The 19,319-nt window shown below is 40.9% G+C and overlaps 1 protein-coding gene across 1 annotated transcript; it reads left to right on the top strand.

Annotated features, from left to right (window-relative positions):
* The first annotated feature begins 7,529 nt into the window (after positions 1-7,529).
* LOC133619351 (uncharacterized) lies at positions 7,530-15,125 on the top strand. Its single transcript, XM_072915419.1, has 2 exons — positions 7,530-7,812; positions 13,230-15,125. Exons 1-2 carry the CDS (start codon positions 7,707-7,709, stop codon positions 14,525-14,527), a joined length of 1,404 nt encoding a protein of 467 aa, XP_072771520.1. The 5' UTR covers positions 7,530-7,706; the 3' UTR covers positions 14,528-15,125.
* The last annotated feature ends 4,194 nt before the right edge of the window (positions 15,126-19,319 follow it).

Raw genomic sequence — 19,319 nt, 5'->3', positions numbered from 1 at the left:
GATGAGCGAGTGGTTAAGGGAAGTTTACGCGAAGAGGCCGGGTGGCTTTTTTCACACAGCTCCGAAGGCGAACACACCTTCACTAAGACGGGCAGATAGCGCCGGTCGACATACGCCAACATCTGCCAGTGGATCGTAAATGCCTGGGCAGATAGTTTCGGTCACAACTGTGGTCCGACCTTTCCGGAAGGCAGGATTCACAGAACTGCTGGACAACAGCGACACTGACTCCGGTGACTTCGACGAGACGGAACCGGCCATTTTGGATCCCGTATTCGCCCAACTTTTCAATTCGGACACCGAAGACGAAGAATTCGAAGGATTTACGAATGAAGAATAACTTCAGAAGGTGAGCGCTATGTTTATTTTGTGTGTTGTGACATTAACGTTCGAGCAACATTATGTTGCTATTGTTCTACACCATTTTGAATTTTACTATGTTTGTGATTGCACATTTGCGTACATTTTGGGACAGAGTTGTTAGAACGCTGGTTTTCAATATATTATTAAAGTTTGACTGAACTATCTGACTGTTTTTTTGACATTCACTTTAGCGCAGCGTTTTTTTGACATTCACTTTAGCGCAGCGTAGGCGCGGCTTTTAGTCCGGGGCGGCTTATTGGTGGACAAAATTATGAAATATGTAATTCATAGAAGGTGCGGCTAATAATCCGGTGCGCCTTATAGTGCGGAAAATACGGTAATGTCTTTTTTTTGTGACAAGCATTTTTCAGTCCTTTTGTCATCCATGGTTGGTTGTTTTTCTTTTGCTTCTTACTAACTTCTTTCCATGGACAACATAAACATTGATATTATACATGTGGGCCAATATATATATATATATATATATAGTGAGAGTCCAGTCCATAGTGGATCTAACATAATAGTGAGAGTCCAGTCCATAGTGGATCTAACATAATATTGTGAGAGTCCAGTCCATAGTGGATCTAACATAATAGTGTGAGAGTCCAGTCCATAGTGGATCTAAGATAATAGTGAGAGTCCAGTCCATAGTGGATCTAACATAATATTGTGAGAGTCCAGTCCATAGAGGATCTAACATAATAGTGTGAGAGTCCAGTCCATAGTGGATCTAACATAATAGTGTGAGAGTCCAGTCCATAGTGGATCTAACATAATAGTGAGAGTCCAGTCCATAGTGGATCTAACATAATATTGTGAGAGTCCAGTCCATAGTGGATCTAACATAATAGTGTGAGAGTCCAGTCCATAGTGGATCTAACTTAATAGTGTGAGAGTCCTGTCCATAGTGGATCTAACATAATAGTGAGAGTCCAGTCCATAGTGGATCTAACATAATATTGTGAGAGTCCAGTCCATAGTGGATCTAACATAATAGTGTGAGAGTCCAGTCCATAGTGGATCTAACATAATAGTGAGAGTCCAGTCCATGGTGGATCTAACATAATAGTGAGAGTCCAGTCCATAGTGGATCTAACATAATAGTGAGAGTCCAGTCCATAGTGGATCTAACATAATAGTGAGAGTCCAGTCCATAGTGGATCTAACATAATAGTGTGAGAGTCCAGTCCATAGTGGATCTAACATAATAGTGAGAGTCCAGTCCATAGTGGATCTAACATAATATTGTGAGAGTCCAGTCCATAGTGGATCTAACATAATAGTGTGAGAGTCCAGTCCATAGTGGATCTAACATAATAGTGTGAGAGTCCAGTCCATAGTGGATCTAACATAATAGTGAGAGTCCAGTCCATAGTGGATCTAACATAATATTGTGAGAGTCCAGTCCATAGAGGATCTAACATAATAGTGTGAGAGTCCAGTCCATAGTGGATCTAACATAATAGTGTGAGAGTCCAGTCCATAGTGGATCTAACATAATAGTGAGAGTCCAGTCCATAGTGGATCTAACATAATATTGTGAGAGTCCAGTCCATAGTGGATCTAACATAATAGTGTGAGAGTCCAGTCCATAGTGGATCTAACTTAATAGTGTGAGAGTCCTGTCCATAGTGGATCTAACATAATAGTGAGAGTCCAGTCCATAGTGGATCTAACATAATATTGTGAGAGTCCAGTCCATAGTGGATCTAACATAATAGTGTGAGAGTCCAGTCCACAGTGGATCTAACATAATAGTGAGAGTCCAGTCCATGGTGGATCTAACATAATAGTGAGAGTCCAGTCCATAGTGGATCTAACATAATAGTGAGAGTCCAGTCCATAGTGGATCTAACATAATAGTGAGAGTCCAGTCCATAGTGGATCTAACATAATAGTGTGAGAGTCCAGTCCATAGTGGATCTAACATAATAGTGAGAGTCCAGTCCATAGTGGATCTAACATAATATTGTGAGAGTCCAGTCCATAGTGGATCTAACATAATAGTGAGAGTCTAGTCCATAGTGGATCTAACATAATATTGTGAGAGTCCAGTCCATAGTGGATCTAACATAATAGTGAGAGTCCAGTCCATAGTGGATCTAACATAATAATGAGAGTCTAGTCCATAGTGGATCCAACATAATATTGTGAGAGTCCAGTCCATAGTGGATCTAACATAATAGTGAGAGTCCAGTCCATAGTGGATCTAACATAATAGTGAGAGTCTAGTCCATAGTGGATCTAACATAATAGTGAGAGTCTAGTCCATAGTGGATCCAACATAATAGTGAGAGTCCAGTCCATAGTGGAACTAACATAATAGTGTGAGAGTCCAGTCCATAGTGGATCAAACATAATAGTGAGAGTCCAGTCCATATTGGATCCAACATAATAGTGTGAGAGTCCAGTCCACAGTGGATCTTACATAATAATGTGAGAGTCCAGTCCATAGTGGATCTAACATAACAGTGAGAGTCCAGTCCATAGTGGATCTAACATAATAGTGAGAGTCTAGTCCATAGTGGATCTAACATAATATTAGAAGAGTCCAGTCCATAGTGGATCTAACATAATATTGTGAGAGTCCAGTCCATAGTGGATCTAACATAATATTGTGAGAGTCCAGTCCATAGTGGATCTAACATAATAGTGTGAGAGTCCAGTCCATAGTGGATCTAACATAATAGTAAGAGTCCAGTCCATATTGGATCTAACATAATAGTGTGAGAGTCCAGTCCACAGTGGATCTTACATAATAATGTGAGAGTCCAGTCCATAGTGGATCTAACATAACAGTGAGAGTCCAGTCCATAGTGGATCTAACATAATAGTGAAAGTCTAGTCCATAGTGGATCTAACATAATATTGTGAGAGTCCAGTCCATAGTGGATCTAACATAATAGTGTGAGAGTCCAGTCCATAGTGGATCTAACATAATAGTGAGAGTCCAGTCCATATTGGATCTAACATAATAGTGAGAGTCTAGTCCATAGTGGATCTAACATAATATTGTGAGAGTCCAGTCCATAGTGGATCTAACATAATATTGTGAGAGTCCAGTCCATAGTGGATCTAACATAATAGTGTGAGAGTCCAGTCCACAGTGGATCTTACATAATAATGTGAGAGTCCAGTCCATAGTGGATCTAACATAACAGTGAGAGTCCAGTCCATAGTGGATCTAACATAATAGTGAGAGTCTAGTCCATAGTGGATCTAACATAATATTGTGAGAGTCCAGTCCATAGTGGATCTAACATAATAGTGTGAGAGTCCAGTCCATAGTGGATCTAACATAATATTGTGAGAGTCCAGTCCATAGTGGATCTAACATAATAATGTGAGAGTCCAGTCCATAGTGGATCTAACATAATAGTGAGAGTCTAGTCCATAGTGGAGCTAACATAATAGTGAGAGTCCAGTCCATAGTGGATCTAACATAATAGTGAGAGTCCAGTCCATAGTGGATCTAACATAATAGTGAGAGTCCAGTCCATAGTGGATCTAACATAATAGTGAGAGTCCAGTCCATAGTGGATCTAACATAATAGTGAGAGTCCAGTCCATAGTGGATCTAACATAATAGTGAGAGTCTAGTCCATAGTGGATCTAACATAATAGTGAGAGTCTAGTCCATAGTGGATCTAACATAATATTGTGAGAGTCCAGTCCATAGTGGATCTAACATAATAGTGAGAGTCCAGTCCATAGTGGATCTAACATAATAATGAGAGTCTAGTCCATAGTGGATCTAACATAATATTGTGAGAGTCCAGTCCATAGTGGATCTAACATAATAGTGAGAGTCCAGTCCATAGTGGATCTAACATAATAGTGTGAGAGTCCAGTCCATAGTGAATCTAACATAATAGTGAGAGTCCAGTCCATATTGGATCTAACATAATAGTGTGAGAGTCCAGTCCACAGTGGATCTTACATAATAATGTGAGAGTCCAGTGCATAGTGGATCTAACATAACAGTGAGAGTCCAGTCCATAGTGGATCTAACATAATAGTGAGAATCTAGTCCATAGTGGATCTAACATAATATTGTGAGAGTCCAGTCCATAGTGGATCTAACATAATATTGTGAGAGTCCAGTCCATAGTGGATCTAACATAATAGTGTGAGAGTCCAGTCCATAGTGGATCTAACATAATAGTGAGAGTCCAGTCCATATTGGATCTAACATAATAGTGAGAGTCTAGTCCATAGTGGATCTAACATAATATTGTGAGAGTCCAGTCCATAGTGGATCTAACATAATATTGTGAGAGTCCAGTCCATAGTGGATCTAACATAATAGTGTGAGAGTCCAGTCCACAGTGGATCTTACATAATAATGTGAGAGTCCAGTCCATAGTGGATCTAACATAACAGTGAGAGTCCAGTCCATAGTGGATCTAACATAATAGTGAGAGTCTAGTCCATAGTGGATCTAACATAATATTGTGAGAGTCCAGTCCATAGTGGATCTAACATAATAGTGTGAGAGTCCAGTCCATAGTGGATCTAACATAATATTGTGAGAGTCCAGTCCATAGTGGATCTAACATAATAGTGTGAGAGTCCAGTCCACAGTGGATCTTACATAATAATGTGAGAGTCCAGTCCATAGTGGATCTAACATAACAGTGAGAGTCCAGTCCATAGTGGATCTAACATAACAGTGAGAGTCCAGTCCATAGTGGATCTAACATAATAGTGAGAGTCCAGTCCATAGTGGATCTAACATAATAGTGTGAGAGTCCAGTCCATAGTGGAGCTAACATAATAGTGAGAGTCCAGTCCATAGTGGATCTAACATAATAGTGTGAGAGTCCAGTCCATAGTGGATCTAGCATAATAGTGAGAGTCTAGTCCATAGTGGAGCTAACATAATAGTGAGAGTCCAGTCCATAGTGGATCTAACATAATAGTGTGAGAGTCCAGTCCATAGTGGATCTAACATAATAGTGAGAGTCCAGTCCATAGTGGGGCCAGCAGGAGACCATCCCGAGCGGAGACGGGTCAGCAGCGCAGAGATGTCCACAACCGATGCACAGACGAGCGGTCCAACCCGGGTCCCAACTTTGGACAGCCAGCGCTTCATCCATGGCCACCGGACCTGTGCCCCCCCCCCCCCCCCTTTCCCCTCCACAAGGGAGAGGGGGGCAGAGCAGAAAAGAAACGGCAGATCAACTGGTCTTAAAAGGGGGTCTATTTAAAGGCTAGAGTATACAAATGAGTTTTAAGATGGGACTTAAATGCTTCTACTGAGGTAGCATCTCTAACTGTTACCGGGAGGGCATTCTTAGTGATTTCCAGAGCTCACAAAAAGTCTGCGGGCTATAGAGTGTTTTCTATTTGGGCTCCAGTACTCTGGAATGCCCAAATAATGAAGAAGAAAAAGAAAAAAAGAAAAATTTAATAAATGGGTATATGTACATGAGATGCCAGTAATATTTTCCACGATCTTATTGCTTGTATGCAACGAGAGGAAGCTGATTACACCAAGTTTCCACTGAGGATTCTCTCTGTGAAGACTGAAGATGATGAAGAGAAACCACAAGTAGACAACCTCTTAGCTCCACTATCAGATAGTGAGGCTGAAGACGAGGTTGAAGAACCTTTGAGCAGCGATAAAGACTGTGAAGGTGATATGAGGACTCACACTGACAACAAACACTCTGAATGCTCTACAAAGAAGAGAGGTGAAAAATGTTTGAGCTGCTCAGTTTGTGGCAAAAGCTTTTCTCGAAACAGCTCTTTGACTGAACACATGACAATACACACAGGTGAAAAAACATTTAACTGTTCAATTTGTGGTAAAAACTATTATTTTAAGTGCACTTTGACTGAACACTTGAGAACACACACAGGTGAAAAAACATGTAATTGTTTAGTTTGTGGCAAAATCATTTCTCAAAATACTTCTTTGATTTAACACATGAGAACACACACACAGGTGAACACCCATTTAGTTGTTCAGTTTGTGACAAAAGCTTGTCTGTTAAGAGCAAATTGACTGAACACTTGAAAACACACACAGGTGAAAAAACATATAAGTGTTCAGTTTGTGGTAAAAGCTTTTCTCAAAACAGCTCTTTGTGGTGACACATGAGAACACACACTGGAGAAAAACCATTTAGTTGTTCAGTGTGCTGTAAAAGGTTCCAACATAATGCAGACGCAGTAAAACACATTAGAACACACAAGGGAAAATAACCAATTAGCTGTTTAGTTTGTGGTATGTTGCTCATATGTGGCGACATCCACCCTACCCAGGACCTCCTCACTGCTTCTTTCACAAATATCTGAGGTATTCATACAAACTTGGAATTATTTGGAGCATAATCTTATCTACTCATGACCCCATGTCTTCTCTGTATCTGAAACCTTCCTGAACAGTAAGATAGATGATGCTTCAAGTGCTTGGTTACTCCTTCTTCAGTCCAGGGACCTGGGGCCTTATGTGTCAAATTTGTGCACGCTCATTAACCTGCACTACACCCTTTTTCACTACAAAGTTGAGATGTATCAAAACTGACGTTGACGCATAAGTGATGCTGGGTAACTGTTTGCATAACAAACTGCCAACTTTTACTCCTCAGACTGATTGGTGTGCAAATCAGAGACATATGAACAATTAACACCCACAACCCAACCCCCACCTCCCTCGACATTCGGGCATAACAGGTTCAATCCGGCCCGCGAGATGAGTTTGCGAAGTGTAAAATTCAGCTGCATTTTTTTGAATGAAAGAAACTGCTGTTCTAAATGTGTCCACTGGATGTCGCAATTCTGTTAGGCAAGCAAATAGTTTATACCGGGGCGAGCAAGTATACCAAGCAAGAGGTACACGGTAAAGCGGGGCTGTGACTCCTCCCCCTCCACCCAACGTAAAACAGGAGTAAAATAAGCAATCAGTAACCCCACTTTAAATGTTTGCCCTTTTTCTGGTTTGAACAACAGCCATCGAAATAGTCTGTGCACGTGCTTGTATATATATATATATTTTATTTTCAAAGAGTAGTTATCGATTATTTAATGTTAGATACGTTTGCAAACCATTGCTTTAAAACAAGATTAAAATGCCTTTAATTTGAAAAACAAGTGCTGTGGAGTAGGAAACGGAAGTCGCTGTCTTCTAGCGCATGCGCAAATGTACTAGAAGCCAAGCAAAAAGACGAAGACCGCATGCTATGGTTGTTCGGAGAATTTTCGAATTCACGATCTTAAAGTCATATGATTCACAGCAAATATAGCAACAAATATCTCAATTGGTATTTCCCAAAGCCACGAAACGTGCATTGAGTTTGGAGCGATATCTGAAGTGAAGATTGAAGACGTGATAGAAGATGGACGACTACTGCTATGCTAAGATGGCGACGTCCGCTAAAAGAGAACATGAAAGAGAATCAACTTCCAGCAAATCACCAACGGAGATAAAGACGAAAGATGAAGGTGAGTGAGTTGAAGTTTTGTCCTTTGAAAACTATTTCAAGCCCTGAAAAAAGTGTTGATGAGAAATTAGCCGACTTTTCAACAATGTAAAGAAAGAGCCGCCATGATTGTTACTTAGACTTAGACCAACTTTAATGATCCACAAGGGAAATTGTTCCACACAGTAGCTCAGTTACAATGATGGAAAGTGTAAGGATGGAAAGGACAATGCAGGTATAAATAGACTAAATATAGCGATATAAAATATAACATATATCCGAATATATACATAATCTGTTGAAGAAGGCAGTGGAGTTCACATCAGAGGAGATGAAAGAATGCAAAAGTCAAATTTAGAAAGTGGAAGAGCAAAACAAGCGCTTCTTACTATTGAAATATTTAGCTCGCATTACTAAGCTAAGTTATCAATCAATCAATCAATGTTTATTTATATAGTCCTAAATCACAAGTGTCTCAAAGGGCTGCACAAGCCACAACGACATCCACGGTTCAGTGCCCACATAAGGGCAAGGAAAAACTCACCCCAGTGGGACGTCGATGTGAATGACTATGAGAAACCTTGGAGAGGACCGCATATGTGGGTGACCCCCCCCCCCCCTCTAGGGGAGACCGAATGCAATGGATGTCGAGTGGGTCTGACATAATATTGTGAGAGTCCAGTCCATAGTGGATCTAACATAATAGTAAGAGTCCAAATAAAAAATAAAAATACCATACCCCCCCCAGCACCAGTCCGTGGGACAAATTTTCAAGCGTTGACCGATCCGCAGTTACAAAAAGGTTGGGGACCACTGATTTACAAAGTAATTCCAATGATCATTGCAATTGTACAGAAAGTGGATCCAGTTTCTTGCATTTAATATCTAAAAAGTTCTCTACTTCTTAGTTTTGCGATGTATTTCAATGTTGACTTTTTCCCCACTGTTAGTTTGTAGTATCCTAATGTCCATCGCAGCAGATGTTTTCTACTTTCTGAGAATCTAGCTGAACTTTTCTGAGTCTATGACAAGTCATGTAAACATTGATCCATCATTCTGGCAAGGCACTAAATGAATGGCCATGAAACACTACACACTAGGGTTGTCCCCATACCAATAATTTAGTACCGGTACTAAATGTATAAATACTTTTCTGAATAAATGGAACTACAAAAAATGTCAATACTGGCTTTATTTTAAAGGGGAACATTATCACCAGACCTATGTACCGTATTTTCCGCACTATTAGCCGCACCTAAAAACCACAAATTTACTCAAAAGCTGACAGTGCGGCTTATAACCCGGTGCGCTTTATATATGGATTAATATTAAGATTCATTTTCATAAAGTTTCGGTCTCGCAACTACGGTAAACAGCCGCCATCTTTTTTCCCCGTAGAAGAGGAAGCGCTTCTTCTTCTACGGTAAGCAACCGCCAAGGTAAGCACCCGCCCCCATAGAAGAGGAAGCGCTTCTTCTTCTACTGTAAGCAACCACCCGCCCCCATAGAAGAAGAAGCGCGCGGGTATTACGTTTCATTCCCTTTGTGTGTTCCATGTTGATATACGACTCCATGCGCGCCCACATCACAGATGGTGTCAAAAAACAAGTGAAGCACACAAATACAACACTCGCCGTCATTCCGGGTGGATTAACCAAAGAACTCCAACCGCTCGATATTGGTGTCAACAGGGCATTTAAAGCACGACTGCGAACGGCGTGGGAACAATGGATGACCGAAGGCGAACACACCTTCACTAAGACAGGGAGACAGCGCCGGACGACATACGCCAAAATCTGCCAGTGGATCGTAAATGCCTGGGCGGATATTTCGGCCACAACTGTGGTCCGAGCTTTCCGGAAGGCAATGACTTCGACGAGACGGAGCCGGCCATTTTGGATCCCGTATTCGCCCAACTTTTTAATTCGGACACCGAAGGAGAAGAATTCGAGGGATTTATGAATGAAGAATAACTTCAGAAAGTGAGCGTTATGTTTATTTTGTGTGTTGTGACATTAACGTTCGAGCAACATTATGTTGCTATTGCTCTGCACTATTTTGAATTTTACTATGTTTGTGATTGCACATTTGCGTACATTTTGGGAGTGAACAGAGTTGTTAGAACGCTGGTTTTTAATATATTATTAAAGTTTGACTGACCTTTCTGACTGTTTTTTTGACATTCCCTTTAGCGCAGTTAGATGCGGCTTATAACACGGGGCGGCTTATAGGTGGACAAAGTTTTGAAATATGCCGTTCATTGAAGGCGCGGCTTATAACCCAGGGCGGCTTATGGTGCGGAAAATACGGTATGCGTCAATATATACCTTGATGTTGCAGAAAAAAGACCATATATTTTTTTTAACCGATTTCCCGAACTCTAAATGGGTGAATTTTGGCGAATTAAACGCCTTTCTATTATTCGCTCTCGGAGCGATGACGTCACAATGTGATGTCACATCGGGAAGCAATCCGCCATTTTCTCAAACACCGAGTCAAATCAGCTCTGTTATTTTCCGTTTTTTCGACTGTTTTCCGTACCTTGGAGACATCATGCCTCGTCGGTGTGTTGTCGGAGGGTGTAACAACACGAACAGGGACGGATTGAAGTTGCACCAGTGGCCCAAAGATGCGAAAGTGGCAAGAAATTGGACGTTTGTTCCGCACACTTTACCGACGAAAGCTATGCTACGACAGAGATGGCAAGAATGTGTGGATATCCTGCGACACTCAAAGCAGATGCATTTCCAACGATAAAGCCAAAAAAATCTGCCGCCAGACCCCCATTGAATCTGCCGGAGTGTGTGAGCAATTCAGGGACAAAGGACCTCGGTAGCACGGCAAGCAATGGCGGCAGTTTGTTCCCGCAGACGAGCGAGCTAAACCCCCTGGATGTCTTGGCTCACACCGTCCCTTATGCCATCGAAGATGATCAAGAGAAGAATATCGACCCTAGCTTCCCTGGCCTGCTGACATGAGGGTATGTCTCCAGAATATATTAATTGATGAAAACTGGGCTGTCTGCACTCTCAAAGTGCATGTTGTTGCCAAATGTATTTCATATGCTGTAAACCTAGTTCATAGATGTTAGTTTCCTTTAATGCCAAACAAACACATACCAATCGTTGGTTAGAAGGCGATCGCCGAATTCGTCCTCGCTTTCTCCCGTGTCGCTGGCTGTCGTGTTGTTTTCGTCGGTTTCGCTTGCATACGGTTCAAACCGATATGGCTCAATAGCTTCAGTTTCTTCATCAATTTCGTTTTCGCTACCTGCCTCCACACTACAACCATCCGTTTCAATACATGCGTAATCTGTTGAATCGCTTAAGACGCTGAAATCCGAGTCTGAATCCAAGCTAATGTCGCTATAGCTTGCTGTTCTTTCAATCCAATCCAATCCAATCCACTTTATTTATATAGCACATTTAAACAACAAAATGTTTCCAAAGTGCTGCACAACAATATTAAACACAATTAAAAACAATAAAAAATAAATATGATTAAAAACAATTTCAAAGGGTAAAACCAATTAAAACAGTAAATAGAAAGCAAAATTTTAAAAACACAGAGGACAACAGAGGACCACACAACTCACGTAGTGTTAAAAGCCAGAGAATAAAAGTGGGTCTTAAGACGAGACTTAAAACACTCCACTGTGGGAGCAGTTCGAATATGGAGGGGCAGAGTGTTCCAGAGCTTAGGGCCGACCACAGAGAAGGCCCTGTCTCCCCTGGTTTTAAGTCTGGTCTTGGACACCACGAGCTGGAGCTGGCTCTCGGACCTCAGAGCGCGCGCAGGATTGTAAGTTTGGATGAGGTCCGAGATATACTGACGTGCCATTCCATGTAAAGCTTTAAAAACAAACAGCAAGGTTTTAAGATCAATTCTAAAATGAACAGGGAGCCAGTGCAAACTCTCAAGGATTGGGGTTATATGCTGGCGTCTCCTGGCCCCTGTTAAAAGTCGTGCTGCCGCATTCTGGACTAACTGCAACCGGGAGAGAGCTTTTTGACTAATGCCAGCATAAAGTGCATTGCAGTAGTCCAGGCCAATTGAAATAAAAGCATGCACGACTTGTTCAAAAAGGTTAAAAGATAAAAACGGTTTTACCTTTGCTAAAAGACGAAGATGATAAAAACACGATTTAAAAACGCCATTGACTTGTTTGTCAAGTTTAAAATCGCTGTCTATAGTGACGCCAAGGCTGGTGACTTTGGGACGCACATCATTTTGCAATGGTCCCAAGTCAGTGAGGGTCGGACCAAACACTAAAATTTCCGTTTTTCCCTCATTCATTATTAAAAAATTCTGGGCTAACCGAGCCTTGACGTCGCATAGACAGTTGAGAAGGGGTGTCAGGGGGCCGTGGCCTTTTGAAATAGGCATATAAATTTGGCAGTCGTCTGCATAAAAGTGATAAGACACTCCATGCCTCTTAAAAATCTCTCCAAGAGGGAGGAGATATAGAGCGAACAGGATGGGGCCATGTTTGTTTGTATTGGCATCACTATGTGACGTCACAGGAAAATGGACGGGTGGTTAAAATCAGGCACTTTGAAGCTTTTTTTTAGGGATATTGCGTGATGGGTAAAATTTTGAAAAAAACTTCGAAAAATAAAATAAGCCACTGGGAACTGATTTTTAATGGTTTTAACCCTTCTGAAATTGTGATCATGTTCCCCTTTAACATAAAATCCTACACTACATTAAACACTCACAGTCAAAGAACAATTTTACAAGGTTAAAATATAAATTAAAATGCATTAAACACATTGGGCTTTTCTTGTTGCACTCAAAGAACAATTTACAATTTTCCATATTACATATAGTCTGCTATAATCAAGGATTAGATTAGAATAGAACATAAAGTTTTACTGACATTATATTAAATCATTCTTCATAAAGTGACCAACTTGTAACTAATCGACGGCCTCGTCCTTCCGACCAAAGAGCGGAGCTTTATGGACCCAGTGTTACCCCCGACAAAACATGGACCCTGGAGGGAACGTCTCCCCTGCGCTCCTTGACCACGGTCTGGGAGCCCACAAACAGGAAAGGTGTAAAGCAACCCTTGCAGTGTCACCTTTATTGTTAGTTTCGAAGCCCAAATACCTCCATATTGCACTTCACACCCCCTCTTTATTAACCAGTAGAATTGTCCTTTGTTGCCTTTCTTCCTCTCCACCATGTTATTGCTTGTATGCACTTTGTGTGTGCGTTTTGACACACTCAACATCATGCGCCTCGGCTCTGTAGTCACCGTCGCACAGCGACATTCAGATGGAAGGATGGCACCGGTACTTTTCAAAGGGGGTATAGTACTGATTTCAATTGATTAGTACCACAATACTTTATTAGTAGCAGTATACTGTACAACCCTACTACACACACATACAGTACATAGAAGAAAGTGTGTTTTTGTTTGTTTGTGTCTTGCAGACGTCCAGCAGCTGATCGGTAATCCAGAAGAAGTTTCCCCTCAGTTAGGGGGGAGCTCCACTTTGAAGCAGGAGACTCCACAACCACCCTGCATTAAAAAGGAAGAGGAGGAACTCTGCATCACTCAGGAGGGAGAGTGTCTTCTAGGACGAGAGGAAGCTGATTACACCAAGTTTCCACTGAGTATTCTCTCTGTGAAGACTGAAGATGATGAAGAGAAACCACAAGTTGACAACCTCTCAGCTCCACTATCAGATAGTGAGGCTGAAGATGAGGTTGAAGAACCTTTGAGCAGCGATAAAGACTGTGAAGGTGATATGAGGACTCACACTGACAACAAACACTCTGAATGCTCTACAAAGAAGAGAGGTAAAACATGTTTGAGCTGCTCAGTTTGTGCTGAAAGTTTTACTAAAAAGAGCCGTTTTATTGAACACATGAAAACACACACAGGTAAAAAAACATTTAACTGTTCGATTTGTGATAAAAACTATTCTTTCCAGAGCATTTTCACTAAACACATGAAATCACACACAGGTGAAAAACCATTTAGTTGTTCAGTTTGTGGCAAAAGCTTTTCTCGAAATAGCCATTTGACTCACCACATGAGAACACACACAGGTGAAAAACCATTTAGTTGTTCAATTTGTGCCTACAGCTTTTCTCAAAATAGCCATTTGACTCAACACATGAGAACACATACAGGTGAAAAACCATTTAATTGTTCAGTTTGTGGCTACAGCTGTTCTAAAAATAGCCATTTGACTCAACACATGAGAACACACACAGGTGAAAAACCATTTAGTTGTTCAATTTGTGGCCACAGCTTTTCTCAAAATAGCCATTTGACTCAACACATGAGAACACACACAGGTGAAAAACCATTTAATTGTTCAGTTTGTGGCTACAGCTTTTCTCAAAATATCAATTTGACTCAACACATGAGAACACACACAGGTGAAAAAACATTTAATTGTTCAGTTTGTGGCTACAGCTTTTCTCAAAATACCCATTTGACTCAACACATGACAACACACACAGGTAAAAAACCATTTAGTTGTTCAGTTTGTGGCAAAAGCTTTTCTGTTAAGAGCAATTTGACTCAACACATGAGAACACACACAGGTAAAAAACCATTTAGTTGTTCAGTTTGTGGCAAAAGCTTTTCTGTTAAGAGCAATTTGACTCAACACATGAGAACACACACAGGTAAAAAACCATTTAGTTGTTCAGTTTGTGGCAAAAGCTTTTCTGTTAAGAGAAAATTGACTGACCACATGAAAACACACCTGGAATAAAACCATTTAGTTGTTCAGTTTGTGGTACAACCTTTTTTTATAACAGCTCTTTGTGTCGACACATGAAAACACACGCTGGAGGAAAACCATTTAAATGTTAAGTGTGCTGTAAAAGGTTCCCACATAATGCAGACGTAGTAAAACACATAAAAACACACAAGGGAAAATAGCCAATTAGCTGTTTAGTTTGTGGTATGTTGCTACTTCTTTCAAAAATATCTGAGGTATTCATACAAACTTGGATTATTTGGAGCATAATCTTATCCAATGTTATCTCTCTATCTGAAACCTTCCTGAACAGTTTGTATGGTTTGTTGAGTTAGCACAGGATTAATATGTGGAAATGACAAATGAGGTAGTTGATACATAGAGTCGTTTTTATTCATGCTTTATTTAGGTTTTTGTTCAATCCTAGATGGGTTGTGACTTAAAGTTTAATTGCTTTGTAGAAACACTGAGATTGAGTCTAAGTTCATTGTGTTCTTCAAGGTGTTTTTGAAAATGCACCTTTTTTTCCCTCGAAATGTTCAACTAACTTGAAGTGTTTTGTCAAGAGGATTATTTGTGATATGTACATTTTCAGAATGTGCTTGTTCTATTTTGGGCCAAAGTAAAATAAAGAAAACCATCTGAAGTTGTCATAGTCGTATTTTTAAGTTATCATGCCATGATTTTACCCGTCCCGCCCACGTGGAAATAGATTTTCCTCCATGTGGCCCCTGAGCTAAAATGAGTTTGACACCCCTGCTGTAATGTGACTCATGTGAGCAGGTTACTGTATAAACACATTTTGTTATAAGTTATAAAAATGTGTTCAGTTCTCAGAGACACATCAATGTCAGTGTAGCTGCTGACAGAAGCAACATGTATATTTGATATATAATGTCATAGTTGGTGAGAATAAATAAATACAATGCATAAAGATAAGTTCATATTGTACACATAATGTGATTAAAAAGGTATTTCCTTGGGTTAATTCATGCAAGTTTATGTTAACTTTATTTTTGTTACAAACCCATGTCAATTGAGTGGGGAATATAATTTGGTCACGTTGTTGGAGGGACAATTAATATGTGAGGGAATTAAGGAAGCAGCATGAGACGACAAGTGTTTCAATCAATCAATCAATGTGTACTTATATAGTCCTAAATCACGAGTGTCTCAAAGGGCTGCACAAGCCACAACGACATCCTCGGTTCAGATTCCACATCACGGCAAGGAAAAACTCAACACAACGGGACGACGAGAATCCTTGGAGAGGACCGCAGATGTGGGGACGACCAGTGCAATGGACGCCGAGTAGATCTAGCATAATATTGTGGATATATATATATATATATATATATATATATATATATATATATATATATATATATATATATATATATTTATATAGTCCAGTCTATAGTGGATCCAACATAATAGTGAGAGTCCAGTCCATAGTGGATCCAACATAATATTGGGAGAGTCTAGTCCATAGTGGATCTAACATAATAGTGTGAGAGTCCAGTCCATAGAATCAGAATCAGAATCAGCTTTATTGTCATTACGCAAGGTAACGAGATTGAGGCCATTCCATACAGTGCGATGTGTGCATGCTAGAAAAACAATGTGCAAATATATAAAAATTTAAAAAATGTAGAAGTGCAATGAATATGGTGTGAAATGAATATATACATGAAAAAACAAAACAAAAACAGGGTGGTTGGTGGAATGGGTTATTGCACCGAAGAGAAGGGACAATGGGGCAGTCCGTTCAGGATGGTTATGGCCCTGGGGAAGAAGCTGTTCTTTAGCCTGTTTGTTTTGGTTTTAATGCACCTGTAGCGCTTCCCAGAGGGCAGCAGGTGGAACAGGTCAGAGCCAGGGTGGGTGCTGTCTTTGATGATGGCACTGGCTCTGTTGAGGCAGCGGGAGGTGTAGATGTCCGTCAGAGAGGGGAGAGGGCGGCCGATGATCTTCTGAGCCGTCTTGACCACTCTTTGCAGCCTCTCCCTGTCTGCTGCAGTGCAGCTGCCGTACCATACCGTAATACAGTAGGTCAGCAGGCTCTCGATGGACGAGCGGTAGAAGGTCAGCAGCAGGTCAGGCTTCAGGTTGTACTTCCCGAGGACTCTAAGGAAGTGTAGCCGCTGCTGAGCCTTCTTGATGATTGATGTGGTGTTGACTGTCCAGGAGAAGTCATTAGAGATGTGGACTCCAAGGTACCTGAAGGTGTGGACCTAGAGTCCTAGAGTCCAGTCCATAGTGGATCTAACATAAAATTGTGAGAGTCCAGTTCATAGTGGATCATACATAATAATGTGAGAGTCCAGTCCGTAGTGGATCTAGCATAACAGTGAGAGTCCAGTCCATAGTGGATCTAACATAATATTGGGAGAGTCTAGTCCATAGTGGATCTAACATAATAGTGTGAGAGTCCAGTCCATAGTGGATCTGACATAATAGTGTGAGAGTCCAGTCCATAGTGGATCTAACATAATAGTGAGAGTCCAGTCCATAGTGGATCTAACATAATATTGTGAGAGTCCAGTCCGTAGTGGATATAACATAATAGTGTGAGAGTCCAGTCCAAAGTGGATCTAACATAATAGTGTGAGAGTCCAGTCCATTGTGGATCTAACATAATAGTGAGAGTCCAGTCCATAGTGGATCTAACATAAAATTGTGAGAGTCCAGTTCATAGTGGATCTAACATAATAGTGAGAGTCTAGTCCATAGTGGATCTAACATAATATTGTGAGAGTCCAGTCCATAGTGGATCTAACATAATAGTGTGAGAGTCCAGTCCATAGTGGATCTAACATAATATTGTGAGAGTCCAGTCCATAGTGGATCTAACATAATAGTGTGAGAGTCTAGTCCACAGTGGATCTTACATAATAATGTGAGAGTCCAGTCCATAGTGGATCTAACATAACAGTGAGAGTCTAGTCCATAGTGGAGCTAACATAATAGTGAGAGTCTAGTCAATAGTGGATCTAACATAATAGTGTGAGAGTCCAGTCCATAGTGGATCTAACATAATAGTGAGAGTCCAGTCCATAGTGGGGCCAGCAAGAGACCATCCCGAGCGGAGACGGGTCAGCAGCGCAGAGATGTCCACAACCGATGCACAGACGAGCGGTCCAACCCGGGTCCCAACTTTGGACAGCCAGCGCTTCATCCATGGCCACCGGACCTGTGCCCCCCCCCCTTCCCCTCCACAAGGGAGAGGGGGGCAGAGCAGAAAAGAAACGGCAGATCAACTGGTCTTAAAAGGGGGTCTATTTAAAGGCTAGAGTGTGACGACCGGGGCGCATTGTGATGCGGGGTTCGTTCTCTCAGGAATGCAGACGGGCGTCAGACACAGCGTGCAGGTAAGAAAGTATTTATTTAATAAATAACTTATACTGGAACAAAGAAAAGGGTGCTCATAGCACATAAGGCAAAAACTAAAAGAGCTAGCATGGGAGCTAGAAGGTAAAAAAGTAGTTTAGCGTGGAAGCTAACAGGTACAGAGCCAGAACAAAAGTCGTCAACTGTTGCATGAAAACAAACTACGAAGCCAGAACGAATGACAGGGAGGACAGACTTAAATAATAATGTCAGTGATGACAAACAGGTGCGTGTCGGGAACAAACGCGGCAGGTGAAAATAATAAGCAGCCATGGCAACAAACTCAGGTGTACAAAACAGGTACTCAAGGAGTCCAAAACTAACCAAAAACACAAGTATCTTGAAAACGTAAACAAAAAATATGATCCGGGCAGCGGATCATAACATAGAGTATACAAATGAGTTTTAAGATGGGACTTAAATGCTTCTGCTGAGGTAGCATCTGTAACTGTTACCGGGAGGGCATTCTTAGTGATTTCCAGAGCCCACAAAAAGTGTGCGGGCTATAGAGTGTTTTCTATTTGGGCTCCAGTACTCTGGAATGCGTTTAAGTCACTGAAAAATTTAAAAAAAAAATTTAAAATAAATGTGTATATGTACATGAGATGCCAGTAAGATTTTCCACGATCTTATTGCTTGTATGCAACGAGAGGAAGCTGATTACACCAAGTTTCCACTGAGGATTCTCTCTGTGAAGACTGAAGATGATGAAGAGAAACCACAAGTAGACAACCTCTTAGCTCCACTATCAGATAGTGAGGCTGAAGACGAGGTTGAAGAACCTTTGAGCAGCGATAAAGACTGTGAAGGTGATATGAGGACTCACACTGACAACAATCACTCTGAATGCTCTACAAAGAAGAGAGGTGAAAAATGTTTGAGCTGCTCAGTTTGTGGCAAAAGCTTTTCTCGAAACAGCTCTTTGACTGAACACATGACAATACACACAGGTGAAAAAACATTTAACTGTTCGATTTGTGGTAAAAACTATTATTTTAAGTGCACTTTGACTGAACACATGAGAACACAGGTGAAAAAAACATGTAATTGTTCCCTTTGTGGCAAAACAATTTCTCAAAATACCTCTTTGATTCAACACATGAGAACACACACAGGTGAAAAAGCATTTAGTTGTTCAGTTTGTGGCAAAAGCTTGTCTGTTAAGAGCAAATTGACTGAACACTTGAGAACACACACAGGTGAAAATTCATATAAGTGTTCAGTTTGTGGTAAAAGCTTTTCTCAAAACAGCTCTTTGTGGCGACACATGAGAACACACGCTGGAGAAAAAACATTTACTTGTTCAGTTTTTGGCAAAAGATGTTCTGCTAAGAGCAATTTGATTGAACACATGAGAACACACACAGGTGAAAAACCATATAAGTGTTCACTTTGTGGCAAAACCTTTTCTGTC

This window comes from Nerophis lumbriciformis, linkage group LG20 (assembly GCF_033978685.3).
Source record: "Nerophis lumbriciformis linkage group LG20, RoL_Nlum_v2.1, whole genome shotgun sequence".
In the NCBI taxonomy this organism is placed as follows: domain Eukaryota; kingdom Metazoa; phylum Chordata; class Actinopteri; order Syngnathiformes; family Syngnathidae; genus Nerophis; species Nerophis lumbriciformis.
The sequence above is the reverse complement of the archived record's forward strand: the minus strand, read 5'-3'. Positions and strand labels throughout refer to the sequence as shown.